Below are 20,145 nucleotides of genomic sequence, written 5' to 3' on the forward strand. Positions count from 1 at the left end.
AAAAACTAATTTATATGCTCTTCTTTTTTTTAAACAATTATATGTTCTTCTTCAATGCTCAAAGATACAAAGAAAACTACTTACTCAATTTGTTAAAAAAACATATTTTTACATGAATGAAAATACATTAAAATTTATAAATGTATAATTTTTATTAGCTGTTTCATTATTTAAACGAATAGTAATTCGATAAATTAGTAGTTTAATATTACTACTATTTACCAGACACAAAAAGACAATGATAGTAAAACAAAAAATAAAATAATGAATTATTGAACTTTAACGTATAGATGGAGCACAGGAAAGAAAGAACGGTGAAGATGTCTTGGAGACTACAGTAACTATAGTGGTACGTGAAACAGGTGATTCGCTCAAGCTAACCATAAAGTCCCAAAGCTGTCTTTATATACGGACACCAAATCAACCAGCTTCCTCCTCCTCCTTCCTTCTTCCTCTTTCTCCTATCTGAGCTGAATCTTAAATTTGATTCTGCAGTCCACTCTCTTCCTTTTATTCTAAAGCTTTCGTTCTTTCAAAATTAGTATAAGCAATGGCTTCGTATTACTCTGCGTTTTTCGGCAGTGAAGAGCCACACTTTCTGGAATCATGCTCTCTTTGCAGTAAACACCTTGGTCCTAACTCCGACATCTTCATGTACAGGTACTTAATCCGATCATACCTAATCAACTTCCTGGATCTGGGTTTTGAAAAGTCATTTCCTTTATTGATATTCAGATCTTTTCTTGTTTTTTTTTTTAAACAGAGGAGACACGGCGTTTTGTAGCAATGAGTGTAGAGAAGAACAGATTGAATCTGATGAAGCCAAGGAGAGACGCTGGAAACTGTCTGCTAGATCTCTCCGTAAAAAATCTTCTGAAGCTGCAAAAGATTCGGCCGCCGGAAAAAACGTACGGACAGGAACACTCGTGGTCGCGTAGTGGAATTTGTATTACAATAAGAAAACCAAAGCATGTAGCTTTTGTGTATACCCTTTTTGTCTAAAAGCTATATATATATATTAAATATTACTCTCTTTTAAGAAAAACCTGCAATTTTTTTTGCTCTGTTTCTATCTATCTTGCTCTTGATCGCCGGGGTCTGAGAAGTTGTAAGATCCTGTTATGTGGAGTTTAGGGGAAGGAGATAGAGAGATGGCTCTGTGTTGATCTCTGGGGGGTTTAAATTTTGATCGAATGTTACAATTAAAAACACAGAGCATACTCTATTTATGTTCTAAATTCAATTTCTTATCTTCCTCATCTTTCCAATTTTATTCAAACTTCTGCTGTTAAGATCAAATTTCACCAGAAGTCGAGAGTTTTTAATTGTATCTGCAGTCAGTTACAACTTATTTACGATCATGGTAACGAGACAAAATTTATGATTGTTCATTGCGTTGTGCATTTTCCGGGATCTCTAAGAACTCCGGCGGAGAAACAGCTACATTTGGGCCCATAATAGGCTTTAAAGGAGCCCATTGACGCTTCCTTTTTGTGGAAGGACGAAATGTCATAATCAGAACTAGCTTGGCATTTGATTCGTTTATTTTAGTTTTCTGTTGGGTTTAAGTAATAAACCAACTAATATCCGAAAGTAATTTTGGATTCTATTCTTCTTTTTTTTATGGATTCTATTCTGTTCTGATTTTTCAGTTAATTTTTGGAATTTCAAACAACAATTTGGATAATTCAAATAATTATAAATATTTGGATAAAACATATTCGGGTAGTTCTTGTTTTTTCGGTTCTTTAGTTCCGGATAAGTGATCAATGTGTCAATGCCTAATCAGAAGTCAGAAATAATGGATCATCAGGTATCTCATATTTGTAAGATAGGCCGAGTTATAGTACCTGGTCATTTAGATCCCCAAGAATCTCATCACATAGGCTTCCATTGTTGAGTTATTGCCTCTCTCTAGGTGGTTCCTAGCTTCGCCTTTGATCTTTAACTTCAAAAATGTATGGAGATATTCTTTTGTTGAGTGTTCCATCAAATCTATTGCAATGCTAAGAAAATCGTAGCTAATAATATCTAAGCCTGGGCAAAGAAAATTTGTAGACTGTTGGGTTTTTTATTTCCCTGCTTAAACAACTTGGCAGTATACTACAAGACTCATGATGTACACTTAGGAGACTATGTGAACAATCCTTTGTAACAAAGTGATCCATGTCAGTGACGCATCATCTACTAGAACTAAAGAGTTGAATATAAAAGTTATGGCTGAGTTGCTTAGAACACAAGAAACTCTAAACAACAATGAGAAATCTTTGAAAATTTCTCATCAAGTATTTTTTTATTATACACAACAGTTAAGCAAACTTAAAACCACATCTGTAAATGATTTAATTGAATCCCCACCACAGGAAAATAATTTCCAAGACCCTATGTTTTCCTCTCTCCCAACCATTCTATATATAAGCTTCAGTTTCTTCCAAAATTACATACATTTGACCTTTTGTCATAAGCTCTTCTCATTCTCCCCAACCACAATCTAGTATTGATCCCTTTTAAAATCCGGCGACCATCAAGAGGAAGTGTTGAGCCACCAAGATTGCGTTAACTCATTGGACTGGCGAGAAACGAGAGCATCTCATTGCTTGTTGTGCACCTTAAATCCAAAGATTTTAGGAACGTAGCTTTGAGTCGGTTTCTGAGGCTTCAAGTTCCCATAAGCCATGAGAAACAAATGTGGGAAAGTAGTCCCAAAGTAAGCTCCATCAATGTCTGCAATAACCATCAAGGAAACAAAAAAAGCTAATCCAATGTCTAAACGGAAAGACTGCATCATGCTATGCTAATAAAAGGAAAAAAAGGATACTGCCTTGGTATTTAGATCGCGGGTAGTAAACATCCTCGCATTTAGGGCAGTATATCTTCACCGTGCTCGACCTTGGTATATCAGACTGCCCAACCGGAAGACAAGGCTGCCCGCAGCAGAACACTCTCGGACATCTCCCAAAATCATAGTTCTTGTACTTCTCCAACTACAAAAAGAGATTCAACGTCATTCACAAAGACCATTATAACATAACATAAAAGGACTCTTCTTTCATTTACTAGCAGCCATTCCTTTAGTAGTAAGAATGTAACAAACATGAATAAGACCATATAACATAACATAATACTTCCTTCATCTCATAGCACCCATTGCTTTAGTTGTGAGAATGTAACAAACATGAATAATACCACATAACACAGTGTTCTAAAAATCAGTCTAGGTGGCCCTTAGGTGTCCGCCTAGTTAGGAAATTGGACTTAAAACAAAACGATTATTGTAACGATTTTTTTTTAAAAGTTGGTCTACACACCGCCTAATCAATAATTCTATATAAAGAACACTGATATAATATAACATAAAAGGACTCTTGTTTCATACCATAGCAGCCATTCCTTTAGTTGTAAGAATGTAACGAACATGAATAAGACCATACAACATCTCAGCAGCTGATTCCACCAGCTCATTCTGCTCTTCAGTAAACATATCACCTAATTCAAACAAAAACAAAAATGTTCTTAAAAGAAGTAGCTTTATATCAATGAATGAACCTTGGTTCAGCACTTACTGTTTGATGACTCAACATCTAAGATGAGATCAAGTGCATAATCATAGTAAGGAACTTGACCACTCAACCCACAGAGATTGAAGTCATCCTGCACATAATCCTCATCCACTTCACAGAAAAACTCGTTCCCTCTCAAGCTGCAGAACCACGAGATCCACGACGTGTCGTCATCACCTTCCGAGCCACTCACGTCGGATCCTTCTTCTTCGCTATCGGTTTCAGATTGATCCGGAAGGTGAGATTTAGCGGTGGAGGTTGAAGGGTTTGAGTCTTTGCCTTTAGAAGTGGAAGGCGAAGTTTTCTTGAGATGTTTGTCTAAAGCTTCGTTGATCCGTTTCCGATCTATAGCTCCGGTGAGGAGGTCCGATCTCGATGACCCACCACTTCCCATTATGCCTCCGCTTCGATCTTTGTACATAATTTGGTACTAAGAGGTTAGATTCGATTCAAAGTGTTGGACTTTCTTATCAACAGAGAGAGGAGAGAGGCGGAGAAATCTAGAGTAAGAGGAAAGAGAAGAAGAAGGAGAGGTAAAGAGAGTGCTCTGCTTTTTCCCTGTTGTTTCTTCTCTTCCTCTACTGTTTGTTTGCTTCTCTTTGATTTATTATTATTTTAGTTTCTGTTATTTATACATGGGCTTCCTTATTGGGCCTTTATCTTCTAACACTAGTTTAATCTTGTGAAAGATGAAAACAATTCCACAAAGATTCAGAGACAAGGTAACAATGAAGAAGTTATTACTCCACAAGCACTTCTTTTCAGCCTATTAGTTTTGAATTTTTACTTTATTTTGGAAGAGCAAGAATGTTGTTCAGCCTATTAGTTTTTCTCTTTATGTGATAAGCTTTGTGACAACTAAGAGAAGAGAATGCAGATGTTATAACTCCATTGATGTCACTTTTAAAGCTTTAATCAACTAACACTTTCTCCATTCTATGTATTCATTCATGTGATGGAAGCCAAATTATGGATAAACTATAGCAATTAGATAAGCTTTAAAACTCTCTACTTTATAAGTTCAACACATACATTAACATTACTGAGATGTTAAGAAAAAGACATGAGTACATAAGATTCAAGAGTCATGGGGGTAAGGAAGATACTCTTCTTGCTTTCTTCTTCTTCTCCTCCAAATTTTCAGACATGCTTTTAGCAAACGCCTCAATGATTCGTTGTTGAGATTCCAATATCATCTTCGTCCTCTTCATCTCCATTTCCATCCTCATCGCTTCTATCTCTCTCGTCATCTCCATCTTCTTCTCCTCCGTTCTCAACAACGTATCTCCGAGTAGCTTGATCGCACTCGCTATCTCCACCATTGGATCATCAGACTCCTCTTCCTCCTCCTCCTCCTCCGTCGTCATCATCATCATCATCTCCCTCCCTCGTTTCCCAACTCTCTCTTCTCCTCCTCCTCCTCCTTCTTGAATTCTCACACCCCTAGCTCCATAACTGGTTCCTCCTCCGACACCACGACCAAGTCTTGAACTTGCACTCGCCGTGTATTTCGGATCGATCTTACCGGGAAACCTCGGCCCCGGCTGAGCTATACTCACTCCCGTCGGAATCCGAATTCTGATCCCACCGCTGCTGCTACTCCCTCCGGCGGTACCATTCCTGTTGAAGAACCTCGGCGTTGACCTCCCGACAGAACCTCCTCCGCCGTAAAGCTCGTCTCTTTCCTCGTCTCCGCCGCCGGGCTTGCTCTCCGGGCGATCCTCCATGGCTTCCATTCGCTTATAATGGACCCAAGACGATACAAACCTCGCCACCGGCACAGATCTCGCTCGCTGGATCTCCGTGCGGTACCTTTTCCTCAGCTTCTCCATCTTGTGCCGGCACTGAACGGCGGTTTTCTTCGGCGTCACGCCGGGGCAGTTACCGGCCACCGCTTCCGCGACTTCCTCCCAGTGATTCGCCTTGAGGTTTCCGCGGTTGAGCGCGTGCCATTTGTCGCGGTAGCCGTCGATGAGCGCGATCGTCTCCTCCAGAGACCAGCACGGCGGAGGCAAGCGCCTAGAGTTCTTGGTCGCCACCGCGGCGGGGGTGGAGGCGATCTTCAGATCGGTAACGGAATCGTCTGGTTGCGGCGGAGGCGATTGGTTACGCACCGGTAACGGATCTTGTTCCAACGGAGAATCTGGATCAGACATGGATCGGTTCAGACAAGACCGGAGAAGATCAGAGCTTGAGGATTTTAAAATAATGTCAGATCTCGTGAAGAGAAACGGTTGTGATTCGATGGATTTACGCGGCGGCGACTTCAACGTAATAATGAGGAGATAAGGGGGAGAGAGAAAGTGGAGGAGAGGCGCATGATAATGGTGGAGGGCGGAGGATAAGGTGTTAGATAGAAGCGTGCATTAGCAGAGTTTGGTAAATAATAAAGGAAAAGGCTTTATGCGGTGGTGGCGGAGGGTGGTGGGGGCACCGTCGTGGAGGATGATAGCGACACGTGGAATTATAGTAGTGGAAGATGAAAGAGAAGAAAGTGGTTGGTTTCGAGGACCAAGCCAACACGCCACCGTATTCATGGTTGGAACAAGGCTAACGTGAGCCGTGTATGACGGGACCGGTAGGTGGCTTATACTTGGCGTCTTCCTCTTTATTAACCTCCCTACCTCTCACATTTTTTTCTTTGTAGCAAATCATTTACAGTCTTATGATTGTTGATTTAAGACGATTAAACTCCATTTATGAAATAAGAAGTGGGCTAAAATATAGGCCCAGGCCCATTAATATACACCATCAGCCTCTCTATAGGAAAGTATTTTTAAGCATAAGTGCATTTCCAACAAATTGCTATTTTATCTCTATAGTATTCTCTTTGTTTCTAAAAATGTATTTTTGTGCTTCATGAATTTTAAAATGCATTAAATTTGATAATAAATATATGATTTGTATGATTATTTATTTCCAATAGTTTTAAACTAGTATTATTATTTTAATAAAGACAACCTTTTTGATAATTTATTTACAATTTACAATTATTAGCTAATGAAAATTATATAAAATGTCAAATGTTTATTTTAAAACATATGCTGAAACATACGAAATAATGTTCAGATGCAATGTGGCACTAACTTAATGAATATTGTTATTTATTTCTTCTATATTTATAAAAATAAATAACATTTTCTACTTTATATTTAATATACTATTATTGTAGGAAAATATATTAGAATAATTTTTGTTATCTCTATTACAAAAATAATCTATTTTAGAAGAAAAAATATTTAATAGATCATTAGGATTCACCATTAAGCCGCACTAAAAGTTCACCTGGAGGTGTCTGGCAAAAAGATTACTTGTATCAATGGGTACTATCAAGAAACTGGCATCAAAGGAAACAATACCAAACCGGTTTATTGCGCAGGAACAACTTTTTAATGGGGTCAAAGCGTTGGATTTCTTATGCATTTTCATCTTCTTAAACTTGGTCCCGTTCTCACTTCTATTGAACTTATTTAATTACTCACAAAGGGTCTCCCTTTCTACCTTGAGATGCAAAGTTTCACTGAATGATGTTGTCTTGTCCTATGGATTTGCAATGGCTGCACTTTCTCCTAATTTGGGATTATGCATGTCATTCTTAGTGATTTCTAAGTCCAATCCCGAAACATGCTAAGAAAATAAGAATCTCTCTAAGAAGTACTACTACATCAACCACCTCTTAAAATACAAAGTTTCAGACTCAAATCCCCATTCATCTGTTTTTTTTATATCTTTGTTTTGTGCTCTTAAGTTGTATATTGAAGAGATTAGAGAGCCAAAAACGTAAAAACCTTCCCTTTTGTAGTTTTTTTGTCAGTATCCACTACTTGTATTAGCCTCTTTCAAATTGTCTATTGACCGTGCTTTCTTTTTCACCACACTCTGTCTCTGCTCTGCACATGTTCTTTTGTTCCCTTCATAGAACCAGAAACAACAAATCTTATTCACAGATCCCAATCATTGTACCTCCTAGTTATTATTATTACTAAAAACATAACCCATGTTTCTCTTCTGACATGGGTAATATTTGAATACCAGACAAAAACAAAACATAAATCATCATAACACCCTTTTTTCTTAAGTTTTAGTGTTACTAGTGACATTTAAAATCTTTATCCCAGCCAGTCTGTAAAGATGAATGAGCCCATCTGTCCACATCTATATATAAATATACAGAGAAAGTTGTCTGATATTGAGTTTTGAATTTCTTAATCAAAGATTGATTAAGACAAGATAACAGTCCCTGCCGACTAATCTCTACATCATTTACAACTACACAATTCAATTAAAATGGACGAAAAACATTTAAAACGTTATGAAAATAGAATCAAACAGCAAGTTGTTGTTGTTGTTTCTGATGAGAAGCTTCCTCGTCGTTGAAGGTAATGACAGATCTTGGCGGGACAACAACGAGGGAGAGAGGTTGAAGAAGAGTCATTTCCTTTTGAAGATAAGAGAAGTAAGCGTGGAATGTGTTTGGCGTCACGTTTAAATCAAAACCTAACCCGAATAAGAAATCTAGCTCCAGAAGATTCATCTCTTTCGTGCTTATCCCTCCCACTTTCGCGTAATACGCATTGTTGTAGTACCTGTTTAGTCACCAGGTTCAGAGTTCAGTGAATCAGAAATCAAATTAATACATAAATATCGAATCTTTCCTTGCAGATTCAGACAAAAACATAAGAAACAGAGCATTTCAGAAACAGGGGAAGGAACAGAGCTTTCCAGAAACAGGAGATTGGCTGATCACTAACTGAATTTTTAAGCTGTGATATCGAATTCTGAGCTTGACCCTTAACTCAAGAGATTCGATTTCGATTAAAGAAACAAAGAAACTTACAGATCATCGAGGAATTTAGCAGCGGTCATGACACTGGTAATGAGGAGACGATGGACATTGAAGGAATTGATCGGAAGCGAAGGTTGTCTGTGAGTGAAACGGTCGAGATAAACATAAGCCACAACGAAGCAAGAAGAACTACAATTCGCGTATTTGTAAATCCTCTCGAGATAGCTCTGAATCGTTATGGAAGGTCGACTCAGCCCATGGAACACGGAATCGCTCTGTGACTGAGTCGTGACTCGCCTTGTCAGATCGTTTGACTCCGCAACTCGTTCTAGCAACGCCGATAAGAAGGCTATTAGCTTCGGCATTACTCCTGGATTCTCAAGCTCGGCCATTTTTTTGGTGTGTTTGAGAGATAGAAAAGGAGAAAGTTACTCTTTTTGTGTGTGTGTTAATGGCGTGTGTTTAAGATGGTCGTTATATTGGGTAGTTTTTAAATTCTATTTTTTTTGTTTATAATTTATTTATTTTATTTAATAAGTAAGTATTTTCTTTATTTTTTAAAAAAATTTGATCAGTATGTAGGTGCATTTTAAAAAAGTTATCTAACTAGTTTTTTTAGTAATTAACTCTTGTTCTATCACTGTCGGCGGTGGAACAAAGAACAACAATATCACAAAATATATAATTAACAATTGAATATGGAACTGAGAAAGGAAAATATATTTAATGTTTCATAAGTTGGGTTAATGATTGTTATTGAATTCGAAAACTTAAGTCGTAACAAGAGGAATGCACAATTAATGTAGACCACCATATATCAAATCCCGGCAGATAAACGTAGTATCTTATCTCTTGATATATACGCAATTATGAAAATAGTGATGTGATTTGGGAAAATTATATGTAATTTTTGGTTTGTAGTGTGGTGATGGGATCCCATACTAATCATGTTACATGGACATGTGGGGAGATTTATTTAAACCTAGAAAGTCATGACGGTAGTGATCTTGCGAAGTGCATGTGTTGCTAATAATGCGAATATGCGAATCAATTCCCATCTGGTAACATTTCTTTATAGCCGAAAATAATCAGGATTGTTAGAGAAATATAGTTATTGAATAGATTATAGATTGATCTAAATCTAACATGCCAGGATTGACAGCTAATTTGAACGCACCTAGCTATGCAAGTTCTGAGACAAGCAAACCCAAAAGTTAAAGAGCAAGATAAGAAGAGATGTCACGTTAACAAAAAAAATTCTATTTACTCGTTAAAACAAAGGATTTTAACTTTACAAGAGGATATGTTGAGTGAACATCGTTTTTTCTTTTTGGAACGTTTCGAATGATAAATTTGCATTACTAGCTACATTCAAACTGATGTAATTTATCTTCCAAATAACATTATATAGTTCCTAGCTACATTCATGAACGACAAACTGTAAGTAAACAACATTTGATTAACTAACTTATGTTATAGTATTTGTTTTTCCTATGATGCGAGCACTGAACATATACTTGATTAGTACCTGAAGTTACAAGAAATAAAAAAACAATGAACTAAACATGACAGTCAGGTTAGATTCCAAACTGACTGGGATTGGAGTGAAGAAAAAGTAAAGCATGCCTCATGAGAGAACTAAGAAAAAGTAAACTAGACATATCTCTTACTTTCCCACAAGTCCAGTTATAGAGAAAACTACTGTACAGTTGGTCCGAGAGAATTTTTGTTTTTTTCACAATAATAATGTTGAAATGAAGTTAAATTCAAAACAAATCTAGAGAACAGATCATAAATCTTTCTTTTTGTCCCTCAAGGTTCTATGCATGATGCTATGATGTTTGCTATTGGTAGAGCCGTAGAGGGAATCAACAATTCAATTTTTTTTCTTTTATTTTTTTTCTAAAATCCAAAAGAAAAAAAAAAACTTTATGTTTGTCGATCTATACTTCAGAAAAGTTAATATTCCGTTAAGAAAACTATGTCATAATGAAACGAAGTGTTAACAAATCGTGTAAAAAGAGGTGGACCAATAAATGTATAAAAAGTGACGGATGAGTCAACGCATAAAATAGGTGGGTTACTCAGTATTCCACACTCCACTTGTGTCAAGCACACATTATAAGCAGCGAGTCACATGCCCTTACCCAGTTTTAATGAGTTCTTCGTTCGCCATTACCTTTTTCACATCTATAAATATAGCAAGTGACCATCTCAATGTGTTATATCAAACCTAGTTTTATTTTCTTTAAAGCTTCTTTTCAACTGAGTAGAGTGAGTAAGAGAATGTCTGCAATAGAATTTGACTTGGTTCTCCATTGCAATGGTCACACTCAATTTGCAAGATCTTTCAAGAATGAAGGTGATGATGACGATGATGTAGTCTATGATTACGCTCCGGCTGCATGAGTCGATTATCTATAGTTATAACATCTTCACCATTAGGAAGAGATAAGCTTTTCTTGCTAGCTAGATATAACCCTAATTAACAATATACGTAATATTTTGTCCAAAAAACAATATACGTAATACGTGATATGTAATATATATATATATATATACCGTATGTCTTTGTAGACCATGAGCTAGTTTGTAGCTAGGTTTGCTTGAGTGTTGTTACTACTTATACCTTTTATAATAAACTATTGACTCTTTTATATACTTTATGGCTCATATTTAAAATCCGTCCTACCAGTTTCCATGAAGTTGAAACGTGGATAATACTCTCACAGACGGAAGTGAAAATCTTACATGTCACATGTCTTACACTAACCAAACATTGATTCTAGAAGTGATTTAAAATTCTATGCATCAGCATAAAGTTAAAATTCGTGATCAAAATCGACATCTGGAGGGTGTGAAGACTGAAGACCTCCACGGTATACAATATGCCTTTTTAAAATTAGAAAAAAACATTTACTTAAATAATGATGTTTTTAAAAGAAAAATGAATATGAGATTCTGAATCTAAATACAAATACAAATCTAAGAGATTATAAATTATTAATTCACATAACCAATATACAAACTTTAAACGGATATATACTTCAATTGTATTTTGCTCTCTTTAAGTTCTTTGTTTCTTCAAAATTAATTTACGTTTGTTCACACCATCAACTAATTCAGCCCTCCACTTTTCTTATCAAGAAAAAGATCTTAAACCTATATATCTTTAATATCTTATACCACGTCACCTGATCAGCCTCAAAACTAATCCACATTGAGAGTATATAAGTCTATTACAAACGAAAATGAAGTCAAGAATATATATAAAACATCTGATGAAAAGCACATGCAATATCAAATATGCGAAATATCACGCATCTATAAGCAAAGAAAGAGATTAGAAGGAAGAGAGACAATGATCACGTTCAGGAGAATCATCAGAGGGAATATGGTTGTGACGACCTTCGTAAGTAGTTATCACCATTCTACAATCTTCCGACAGCCTCTCCACTCTTTTTTTCACCCTACAGTTGTTGTGTGTGCATCTGTAATAACTCCTGTATGTATATCCACATCTTTATACATTTATTAATAAATTAAATATTATTGAACACAATTTGATTTGATTCAGTTGGCCATACGAAAATAATAGTAATAAAACAAACATTAGAAACGTGTGAATGTCACGAGCCTTATAGTGTACTAACAAAAGTAGTTAGAAATATGTGTAGATGTTGCACAATAGAAAAGAGATAAAAACATAAAATGTTGTTGATGACTACCTGTAAATACTAAATTTGCAACATACATTAATGTATATATTGAATGAATGTAAAATTATATTCAAAACAAAAACCTCTTTACAATACATGTAATATTGCAAAAATATATTTTAAACGTATATATATTATATAAGGTTGTATTAGCAGTCAGTCATGTCTCTAGTACTTGAGCTAAGGTTCGGCAACAGTCTAAAGAGATAATATAATAGATACACCTAAATTTAGTTCCTACCCCAGCTTTTACGAAACTATCAATCACCAGTCAATGTGATTATACGAAAATCATTAAGCACATTTTATCGGAAGTATAGGTAACGTTAATTAGACTAATTAATAGGGTTGATTAAATAGTTACATAGATGTACGTGGTTGTGTCGTTAAAGAATTAATTACCTGGGGTGAAGGCTGTTCTTGACGACTTTCTGACCATATTTACGCCATTTGTAGCCATCGTCCAGAACGTCCACATCGCTTTTTGTCTGGAAACAGAACCTTGGCTCTCTTAGTTTCCTCCTTATCTTCACTTTGTTCTTCATCTCTCCACTCTCACTACTTGATCTCCACCTGCAATACAACCACTCTATAACGTAAACATCATTTATGCCTTAGGTTTAATCTAATTATGTCATAACTCATAAGGATTTATACATAGTCAAGCTATGGTTCTACTGGATCTCAAAACATTTCTAGGAAAACCCATAAATTAATAATATGGTGGTGTTGGGGACACCCAAAACATTGGAGAGAAAGATGATTAATCTACTGATGAAGTTAAAGACAATATTAGTAATTTTCTTAACTTGGCTATTAGTCGATGGTACACAGAAGAAGAAAGGAAGGGATTCATCTTAGAATTTAAATGAACTAAATTACCAAGAATTATAATGCACATCATTGTTAATTCCACCTCTAATGTTATCTTGATCATCATTAACCACCTTTGATCCCAAGGGTCCTCCACCCTACAAAACACACATATCAAACCCTCCAAATTAAGATCAATCAATATTTAAACCAAGAAAACAAGACAATCACGTATATGCATATATGTGTAGAAAGAGAGATCATAGCTAGACCTGAAGATTATTCGAAAACCCTAGAGGTGCGTAACTAGTATTAGTGGTAGAAGAAGAGTTATAGATGGGGAAAGAAGGAGAGGAGAGAGAAGAGGAAGAAGAAGAGAAGAAGGTTAAGACATTAGTTTCTTCAAATGGGAAGTTCATTTTCTCTTGTTGTAGATCGTAAGTATTGACTACTACTCTTCTTTCTTTTCCTCCTCCTCCTTCCATTTGATTTAATCCCATTCTCCCTTTTTATTGTGCGTATTATTTTGTAAATAGTATATCACACTTATTTTGTCTATATTTTATTTTAATAAAATTTATAAATGTTACTTTTACGGTTTTTCTTCTCTTGCTTTCATATAGAGAGATAGGGTTTTGTATGTACGTCCCCACACGTTTCAAAAACCCTCTAAATGTATCATTTGAAGTTTTGAACCATTCGTGTCTTTGGCAGTCAGCTTCATGTGAAGTTTATATGTCTAAAATCATATGCCAAACAAAACAAATTAAAATTATTTGGATATATACCATATTTATTTCTCAATTTATCTTTTGTGGAATATAATGTTCAATGAAATTTCTCAATTTATCTTTTAGTAAAAAAAACGATACTCTTTTGTTTGCGCCGGTTGTAAAATAAGTTGATAATGATGTGTTGAATTTATCTTCCTGTTAATTAAATTAGTCAATTACGACTTTACTTTCATTTAAGCAAGTAACCTGCATCATTTATTGAACCTAACAATCCCATAATGAGGCCAAACAAGGGTTTGAGTTTGGACTAATTGTTGTTGATCAGCTTACTGAAGCAATCCAAGGAATCAAAATTATAAGAAATTAATTGAAGTAAAGATTTATCTTAATGTATAAGATATTTGAAGATTTTCCTTACACATGACAATATAGAGATTAGAGAGAGAGAGAAATAATTGTCAAGAAGGTAATTGAGTGTGGTGGAGGTACATCAAAGCTTCCATCCATATCTCAAGATGTGTCCTAAAGCTGATGATGGAAACGACACCCAGAAAAGTTACCTCTTCCCAAATCATGTCGAATCCACTTTCATAAATTTGTTCGAAAATGATTCATATTTTCTGCGAAGTGATTTTTTCTCTCTCAGTTAAAAGTTAGAGTGTTTAAATTATTTATTATCTTAAATAAATAATTAGATTATTTTTAATATGAAATTACTCATAAATTAAAAACAAATTCATTAATTTGATAATCATCATTATATAAAAAGATTATATATTATGTTATCCAAAATATTTTACATCAAACTATTTCAAAAATAAATATAAATGCCTATATATGTTTTTATGTAAATTGAATGTTTTCATATTTATTTTACGTGATACGATATATTTTCTTAAAATAAAAAACTTTTTTCGTATATAAAAATTTAATAATTTATTAAATATTTTAAAAACATTAAAATCATATGTCTACTGATTTTTAAATTGATAATATATCTATTTATATTTTTTGTTAAATTATTAAGTCCGCGAGTGCGAACAAAACACCTAGTTTAATCATATTCACAGAAACATTATATGTTATACGACTGCTTTTAAAATATATCGCGCATACTAAAACACAAATGTTGTACTTTTATATTATCGTGAATTTGATAACTACACACAACAACACACAAAACACCTAAGGAAAAGAGCAGGCCAACTTCCTCCACAATAGCAACACAACGCAACAGCAACTAATAAAAAACATATAATTACACATTTTTAATCTTTTCTATGACATTATCATAAAACATGATTTAGGTGGATTAAACTAAGTTTCATATTTACTTTACCGGTCCAGTCAACTCCGTAATTAATTATCAACTTAAACACCTGCTTAATTAGCCCTTAAAGGAATTATAGTACTAGTACCATTAGTTAGTTTATTTATTTACTAGGGGTTTGTCCGCGCGAAAATGTTCCCGTTAGTATTGGCAAAATTTCTATATTATTTTGTATTTAGTATCCTTTATATAACCTTTGTTATTATAGTGTCTAATTTTTATTACTACCAACTCTTTCAATTGTATTTTTGTAAAGGAAACAAATGTTATTTCTTGCATGTGTTTGGCCATTTTTTCTACACTATTGTTGAATAAGAGTAACATGTCATCTTTGCTACTTGAATTTCGTTTTTGGAATTCTTCTTATGTGTTTATTTTGTTTAAATTCATGTCATTTAACGTCTGTTCTAATTGTTTTCTCTTCATGTTCTTATATGTTGTATAAATTTTTTATATTGATTACTTATGAAAAATTTAATACTATATGTGCTGTGATTTTAAACTTATATAACTTAGTTTTGTTGTTTTTTTTTGCTTAGCAACTTAGTTTTGTTCGTTTATTATCATTAATACACACTTTTTAATTTGTTTGTAGTATTAGCAGATGGTAGATCTGTTTTCTATGTTGTTGCGATTGTATATTATTGTTGTTTCCATATTCTTCAGTGTCACAAAAATTCACGGAAGCCTTGTAACTCTCACTCTTTGGTGTTATGATTATTTGATGCATCTTCAACATTGATCTCTTTCTGTTTTGTTTTGTTTCCATATAAAATTGTCTAAATATGTTTTCCGAACCTCCATATCTCTCATTTATAACATTATTATGCTAGATAGATTATTGTTACACAAACATGCCATTTGTTTTAGAAATTGTGTTATTGTTTTGAAAACACCATCTTTTGGTGTAGTGAGTTTCAACGTTAATCTTTGAGAGACATCTTGCCAAGACTGTTATATATTGTCTTTGATGAATGTGATGTGTGTACAATTGGTTATTTTCAAAAAAAAAATCGAGTTTAATGATCAAAAACAGTTTTTTTTTTTGAAGTAAAATTTTTTTAGTTGTATTTATTTGATGAATGGAAAGTGATAAGTTGTCATATTTTTCAACACTATATTTTATTGTTTTACTTTATTAATTTATTATGATTTTCTTGTTACATTGCTTTGGTTTTTATTTTTATTTCATTTTGATTTTTTGGTAGGAATATCTTTAATTTTAATTTTTCAAGTTGTTCCGTAATATGAATTAAAGATTGATTGTTAAAGTATAATAGATATATTGTTTATTAGTTGTCTGGAAACTGTTTATTATATTTAGTTATGTTGAATTAATATAAAATTTATTTTCTAATAATTTGTGCCTTAATTCCTCAATGAACAGATGAAGAGAATATAACTGCGGTTATCAAGCAAGTCGCTAAAGACAGTTTTGGAGCTGGTGCGTTTGTGATTCTCATGACCAGTCATGTACTCATGTCACTATCATAGTCGCTAGCCAGTGCTTATCCTGCGGCAAGGATCTAAACCCCGATGGTTCCAGTCTTCCAGAGCTTGTGCCATCATGCTTTTCCTCATTTACTGGTATCAATTCCGATAGCTATGAAATGATGATTACGTTTTCTCTTCCCCCTCCCCCTTTTAATAAAGCATACTCTCCTTTTGCCTTGATTCCTGCAACATATTTCTTTCTTGTCTTCGTAACTTGTTCTGTGACCGGAGGATCAAATATTATCAGACATACATTCCACGATGGCAAGACTGTAGAGCTCACCGCAAGCAGTCGATTTAGCTGACCATTTTCCTTACTTCTTTCTGGCGTTATTAAAGCTTCTTTCAGGTGGTGAAATATATAAACAACTCCAATGGCTGTCCAGGTGTTAAATTCCTTTCATAACCGTCTGCCATGATCTCCTCTACCAATCTGATCACAAAGATAATGATAGGAAAATGACTCTTTACTTATGAAGTAAACCTTAAAGCACGTTTCTTGGGTTTCAAGAGAGCAGCCGATAATATTTTGCCATCTCTTTTCAAAGCAACGGAATGTGTTTAGCCGCAAGAAACGTATCTGTAAAAAGGTTATTGATCATTAAAGGTTAACGCTTCTTTACATGAATGAGATCCTCTTTTAGAGATCTAAAGATAATTAAAGTTTAAGGCTTTACAACATGCAGGATATCTTTGTCAGGGAGAAGATTAACTTTCTGTGGAACTATTTTGCTGATCTTGTCATTGTCACCTAACCCGAGTCCTCCGTGTTCTCTCTTCCCCAACCGTCCACCTAGCTAAAAATTAAAAGACCAAACAAATAAATATTCTTGATCAAATGGAGGATCTAGCACATGGTGAGAATGAGAAGGAAATAAACTTTGAGAACTCTTTTTAATATATCTCCTTTACCAGTTAAAGAAGTTGAATGCGAGCCACCCGCATCAATATCAACCTAAAAATGAGTTTAAAGAGAGATACGTTGACAACAGAGTCTCTTTTTGACAATAGAGTCCCCTTTTGACGGTCTTCGTGAGTAGAAAATGAATCAATAAAAGAAAGAGAAAGAAACAAACCAAAGTGAGATCATCGAGGCCTTGGACTTGGACATGATGAGGGGTTGTGCGAAGAGCCTCCCATCTTATTCAAGAGCCCCATTACAAAATGCTCCGACAGAAATATTTGTTTTCTTCAGTAGAGAGGAAACCAAAATCGAACATTCAAGTAGTAGCCAAATAATGCACCAAATGCCTTTTTGTGAGTTTTAATTTTAATCTATACATGTCATGGGGAGGTCACGGATGACCCCAAGTCCACACATAACCTTCGCGTATCAAACTATAGAGTGAGTACCACCTGCAGCAATCTATTAAGAAGATAAAACCTCAGATGGTTTTTTATTTTGTGGCAATGCAGAGAGGTTTAGAAAATGCGGTCGTTACCTGTCGGATCATAGTTACCGGGTACAACGCTTAGGGATCACAATATCTCTTCGCACAGGACCCATCTCGCCTCCCAAAACTTCAGCAAATGAACCTCTGCAATGTTGGAGCAGCGCCCATCTTTCAAATCTGCAAGGAGGATAAAGGAATTCGCCATCGCAGTAATCGGAAAGTAGAATAGACTATTCTTATTAATCTTATCGAAGTTGTGCTGTTCATGGCTCAAATTGAGGATATTTATAGTCAAAGCTTGAGTCGGTTACTTTGGGGATGCTATGAAATCGATTGAATGAGAGTAGGTTAATTACGCAGAAGCTGAGAGCAAAATAGGAATTAATGCGCCGTTATGGAGAAGGAAACGTAAAGACATTCGTCGATCACAATTTCAGGAAGTTTCGTCGGAGACGCTAATGTCTAAGGCAAAGTGACGAAGGGACAAACATCATTAATGGGCCTGGAATGTAAAAGTCCAGCCGAAATCATTAAGACGAAACGCAACGTATAAGTATTAGATGCCACGTGTCATCAAACGCCCTATTGAGAGAAAAAAGTCTCCTTTATAGTATTAGACTAGGGATTTACCCGGGCTACGCCCGGGATTTTTATTTTTTCTAATTTAAGTTGTTAAATTATTTATATTTAGGCTATGATATATATTTATATAAATGTTAAAATGCATATCATAATTAAAATTTATTTTTAAATTTTAAAACGTTAAATTAACATATTTTTTACTATTTAAATATTTTTTTGTAATTTTATTGGCTATCTAGTTATCATATTTAGCAAAACTATCTTTTGAGCGTTGGAATAAATGTTTTAGAGATTTTATTAAACTGCAGAGTATTTTCGGATCGACCACATGCTCAACATTCGATCGATCCGTAAAAAGATGGTCGATCTCCTTGGCCAGGTAAGTACAATTTTAGCAAAAATATCTTTTATTTTCAAATATTAAGTATATAACTATTCTTTTTAATATTTTTTAATTATATTTTTTGATTAAATTATTGTATTATAATGGTTATGTAAATATTTTTTGTGATGTTTGAATTTGTGTTGTTCGTATACTTAACCTAGATGATATTGATGTTAAACAATTTATTGTTTTCTGGAAATAGAAAATAATGATATATCAAAACGTATCTAATACTTGTTAAATGATAGTATAATGTAAATTACATCCATTATTTGAAAATAACCATTTGTTGTTTTTATTTTTATTTTAAATTAGAAATTATTTTTATTTAAAAACATTATTCATATATAATATAATAGTTTAAGTTTGGAAGATTAATCTATATATATAAATTATGTATATTTAAAAAAAAAATTTAAGATATTATATATTGACTATATTTGAAAACTCTCTGAAATTATATTTTAAGCATAATATTATTATTATTTAATTTAAGTTATTTTAAACATAATATATGCTAAACCAACTTAAATTATATTTACAATAGGACCATCCAAAACCGGTTAGTAAACCAAAAACAAAACTAAACCAACATGAACCAATACCTGATTCGGCGAGGAAGGAAGTGTTTCGGGATAAACGCTTGAATGGTTACTAACTGAAATGGTTTGGTCATGAGAGAGTTAGTATGAATATTAACAATAAAATTATGGATTAGATTAATTTAAATTTGTAAGAATACCTTTGAGTCTATGAAAAGCAATTCAATTCCCATGAATAAGTTCGGCTTTTGGAAGTTGCGGGTTTCCCAACAATGAATCCACCTAACAAAAAGTTTGTTGTTATAAAAAAATCTCACTCAAGGTCATTAAAGGTTTCTGGGACGGCAAGAGTTGATGGTGAAACCATTTTTTTGCTCGAGTGCTTTGAAATTTTCCTTAATAGTGTGAGGTTGATGTGGATGGAATAATGAGTTTTATAGGGACTTTCTTGATGTAAAACTATACATTTTTTTTAATGTGGTATTTCCATTTTTATATAATTTACTACCATTTTAAGATATAAGTACATTTTAAGATAGATGCTTAAATTTTAATGTACTTTTTCCATTTTTTAAAATGTTTATTTCAATTTCTTATGTTTTTATTTACGTAATATCTATATTTTATATTTTAAAATAGATATTTAAATATTAATGTACTTTTTTCATTTTTTAAATTGTGTATTTACTTATATTATATATTTTACATTTTAAGATAGATGTTTAATGCTTGATGAACTTTTTCCATTTTTTAAAAAATTGTGTATTTACTTATTATTACATATATAATTCATATATTATATATTT

At 33.9% G+C, this 20,145-nt stretch overlaps 5 protein-coding genes and 1 long non-coding RNA gene across 8 annotated transcripts; 1 reads left to right on the forward strand and 5 right to left on the reverse strand.

Moving 5' to 3' along the window:
* Window positions 1-397: 397 nt before the first annotated feature.
* LOC106443640 (FCS-Like Zinc finger 3-like) lies at window positions 398-1,045 on the forward strand. The gene is made up of 2 exons (XM_013885187.3): window positions 398-660; window positions 764-1,045. Exons 1-2 carry the CDS (start codon window positions 551-553, stop codon window positions 936-938), a joined length of 285 nt encoding a protein of 94 aa, XP_013740641.1. The 5' UTR covers window positions 398-550; the 3' UTR covers window positions 939-1,045.
* Window positions 1,046-2,185: 1,140 nt separating this feature from the next.
* LOC106438226 (putative casein kinase II subunit beta-4) lies at window positions 2,186-4,161 on the reverse strand. Of its 2 annotated transcripts, none has more exons than XM_022716037.2 (4): window positions 3,564-4,161; window positions 3,377-3,486; window positions 2,822-2,984; window positions 2,186-2,724 (listed from the first exon to the last, which is right to left on the reverse strand). In XM_022716037.2, the coding sequence occupies exons 1-4, from the start codon at window positions 3,979-3,981 to the stop codon at window positions 2,591-2,593; spliced, it is 825 nt and encodes a 274-aa protein (XP_022571758.1). In that variant the 5' UTR covers window positions 3,982-4,161; the 3' UTR covers window positions 2,186-2,590. The 2 variants fall into 2 exon arrangements, with proteins under 2 accessions (XP_022571758.1, XP_013734781.1); XM_013879327.3 differs by having other exon boundaries at window positions 2,819-2,984; window positions 3,564-4,158.
* A 391-nt stretch (window positions 4,162-4,552) lies between these two features.
* LOC106438228 (protein FIP2-like) lies at window positions 4,553-6,301 on the reverse strand. The gene has a single exon (XM_013879329.3). It carries the CDS (start codon window positions 5,714-5,716, stop codon window positions 4,646-4,648), a length of 1,071 nt encoding a protein of 356 aa, XP_013734783.2. The 5' UTR covers window positions 5,717-6,301; the 3' UTR covers window positions 4,553-4,645.
* A 1,387-nt stretch (window positions 6,302-7,688) lies between these two features.
* LOC106443641 (cyclin-U4-1-like) lies at window positions 7,689-8,815 on the reverse strand. Its single transcript, XM_013885188.3, has 2 exons — window positions 8,398-8,815; window positions 7,689-8,146 (listed from the first exon to the last, which is right to left on the reverse strand). The coding sequence occupies exons 1-2, from the start codon at window positions 8,736-8,738 to the stop codon at window positions 7,885-7,887; spliced, it is 603 nt and encodes a 200-aa protein (XP_013740642.2). The 5' UTR covers window positions 8,739-8,815; the 3' UTR covers window positions 7,689-7,884.
* Window positions 8,816-11,498: 2,683 nt separating this feature from the next.
* Window positions 11,499-13,393, reverse strand: LOC106443642 (probable WRKY transcription factor 12). Of its 2 annotated transcripts, none has more exons than XM_022717569.2 (4): window positions 13,151-13,393; window positions 12,948-13,036; window positions 12,468-12,638; window positions 11,499-11,867 (listed from the first exon to the last, which is right to left on the reverse strand). In XM_022717569.2, the coding sequence occupies exons 1-4, from the start codon at window positions 13,376-13,378 to the stop codon at window positions 11,690-11,692; spliced, it is 666 nt and encodes a 221-aa protein (XP_022573290.2). In that variant the 5' UTR covers window positions 13,379-13,393; the 3' UTR covers window positions 11,499-11,689. The 2 variants fall into 2 exon arrangements, with proteins under 2 accessions (XP_022573290.2, XP_013740643.3); XM_013885189.3 differs by having other exon boundaries at window positions 11,499-11,849; window positions 13,151-13,382.
* A 3,622-nt stretch (window positions 13,394-17,015) lies between these two features.
* LOC106392408 lies at window positions 17,016-18,422 on the reverse strand. The gene is made up of 4 exons (XR_007338136.1): window positions 17,879-18,422; window positions 17,513-17,802; window positions 17,349-17,391; window positions 17,016-17,233 (listed from the first exon to the last, which is right to left on the reverse strand). It is a non-coding gene; the product is annotated as an uncharacterized LOC106392408 (long non-coding RNA).
* Between the last annotated feature and the right edge of the window lie 1,723 nt (window positions 18,423-20,145).

This window comes from Brassica napus, chromosome A3 (genome assembly GCF_020379485.1).
Source record: "Brassica napus cultivar Da-Ae chromosome A3, Da-Ae, whole genome shotgun sequence".
NCBI lineage: Eukaryota > Viridiplantae > Streptophyta > Magnoliopsida > Brassicales > Brassicaceae > Brassica > Brassica napus.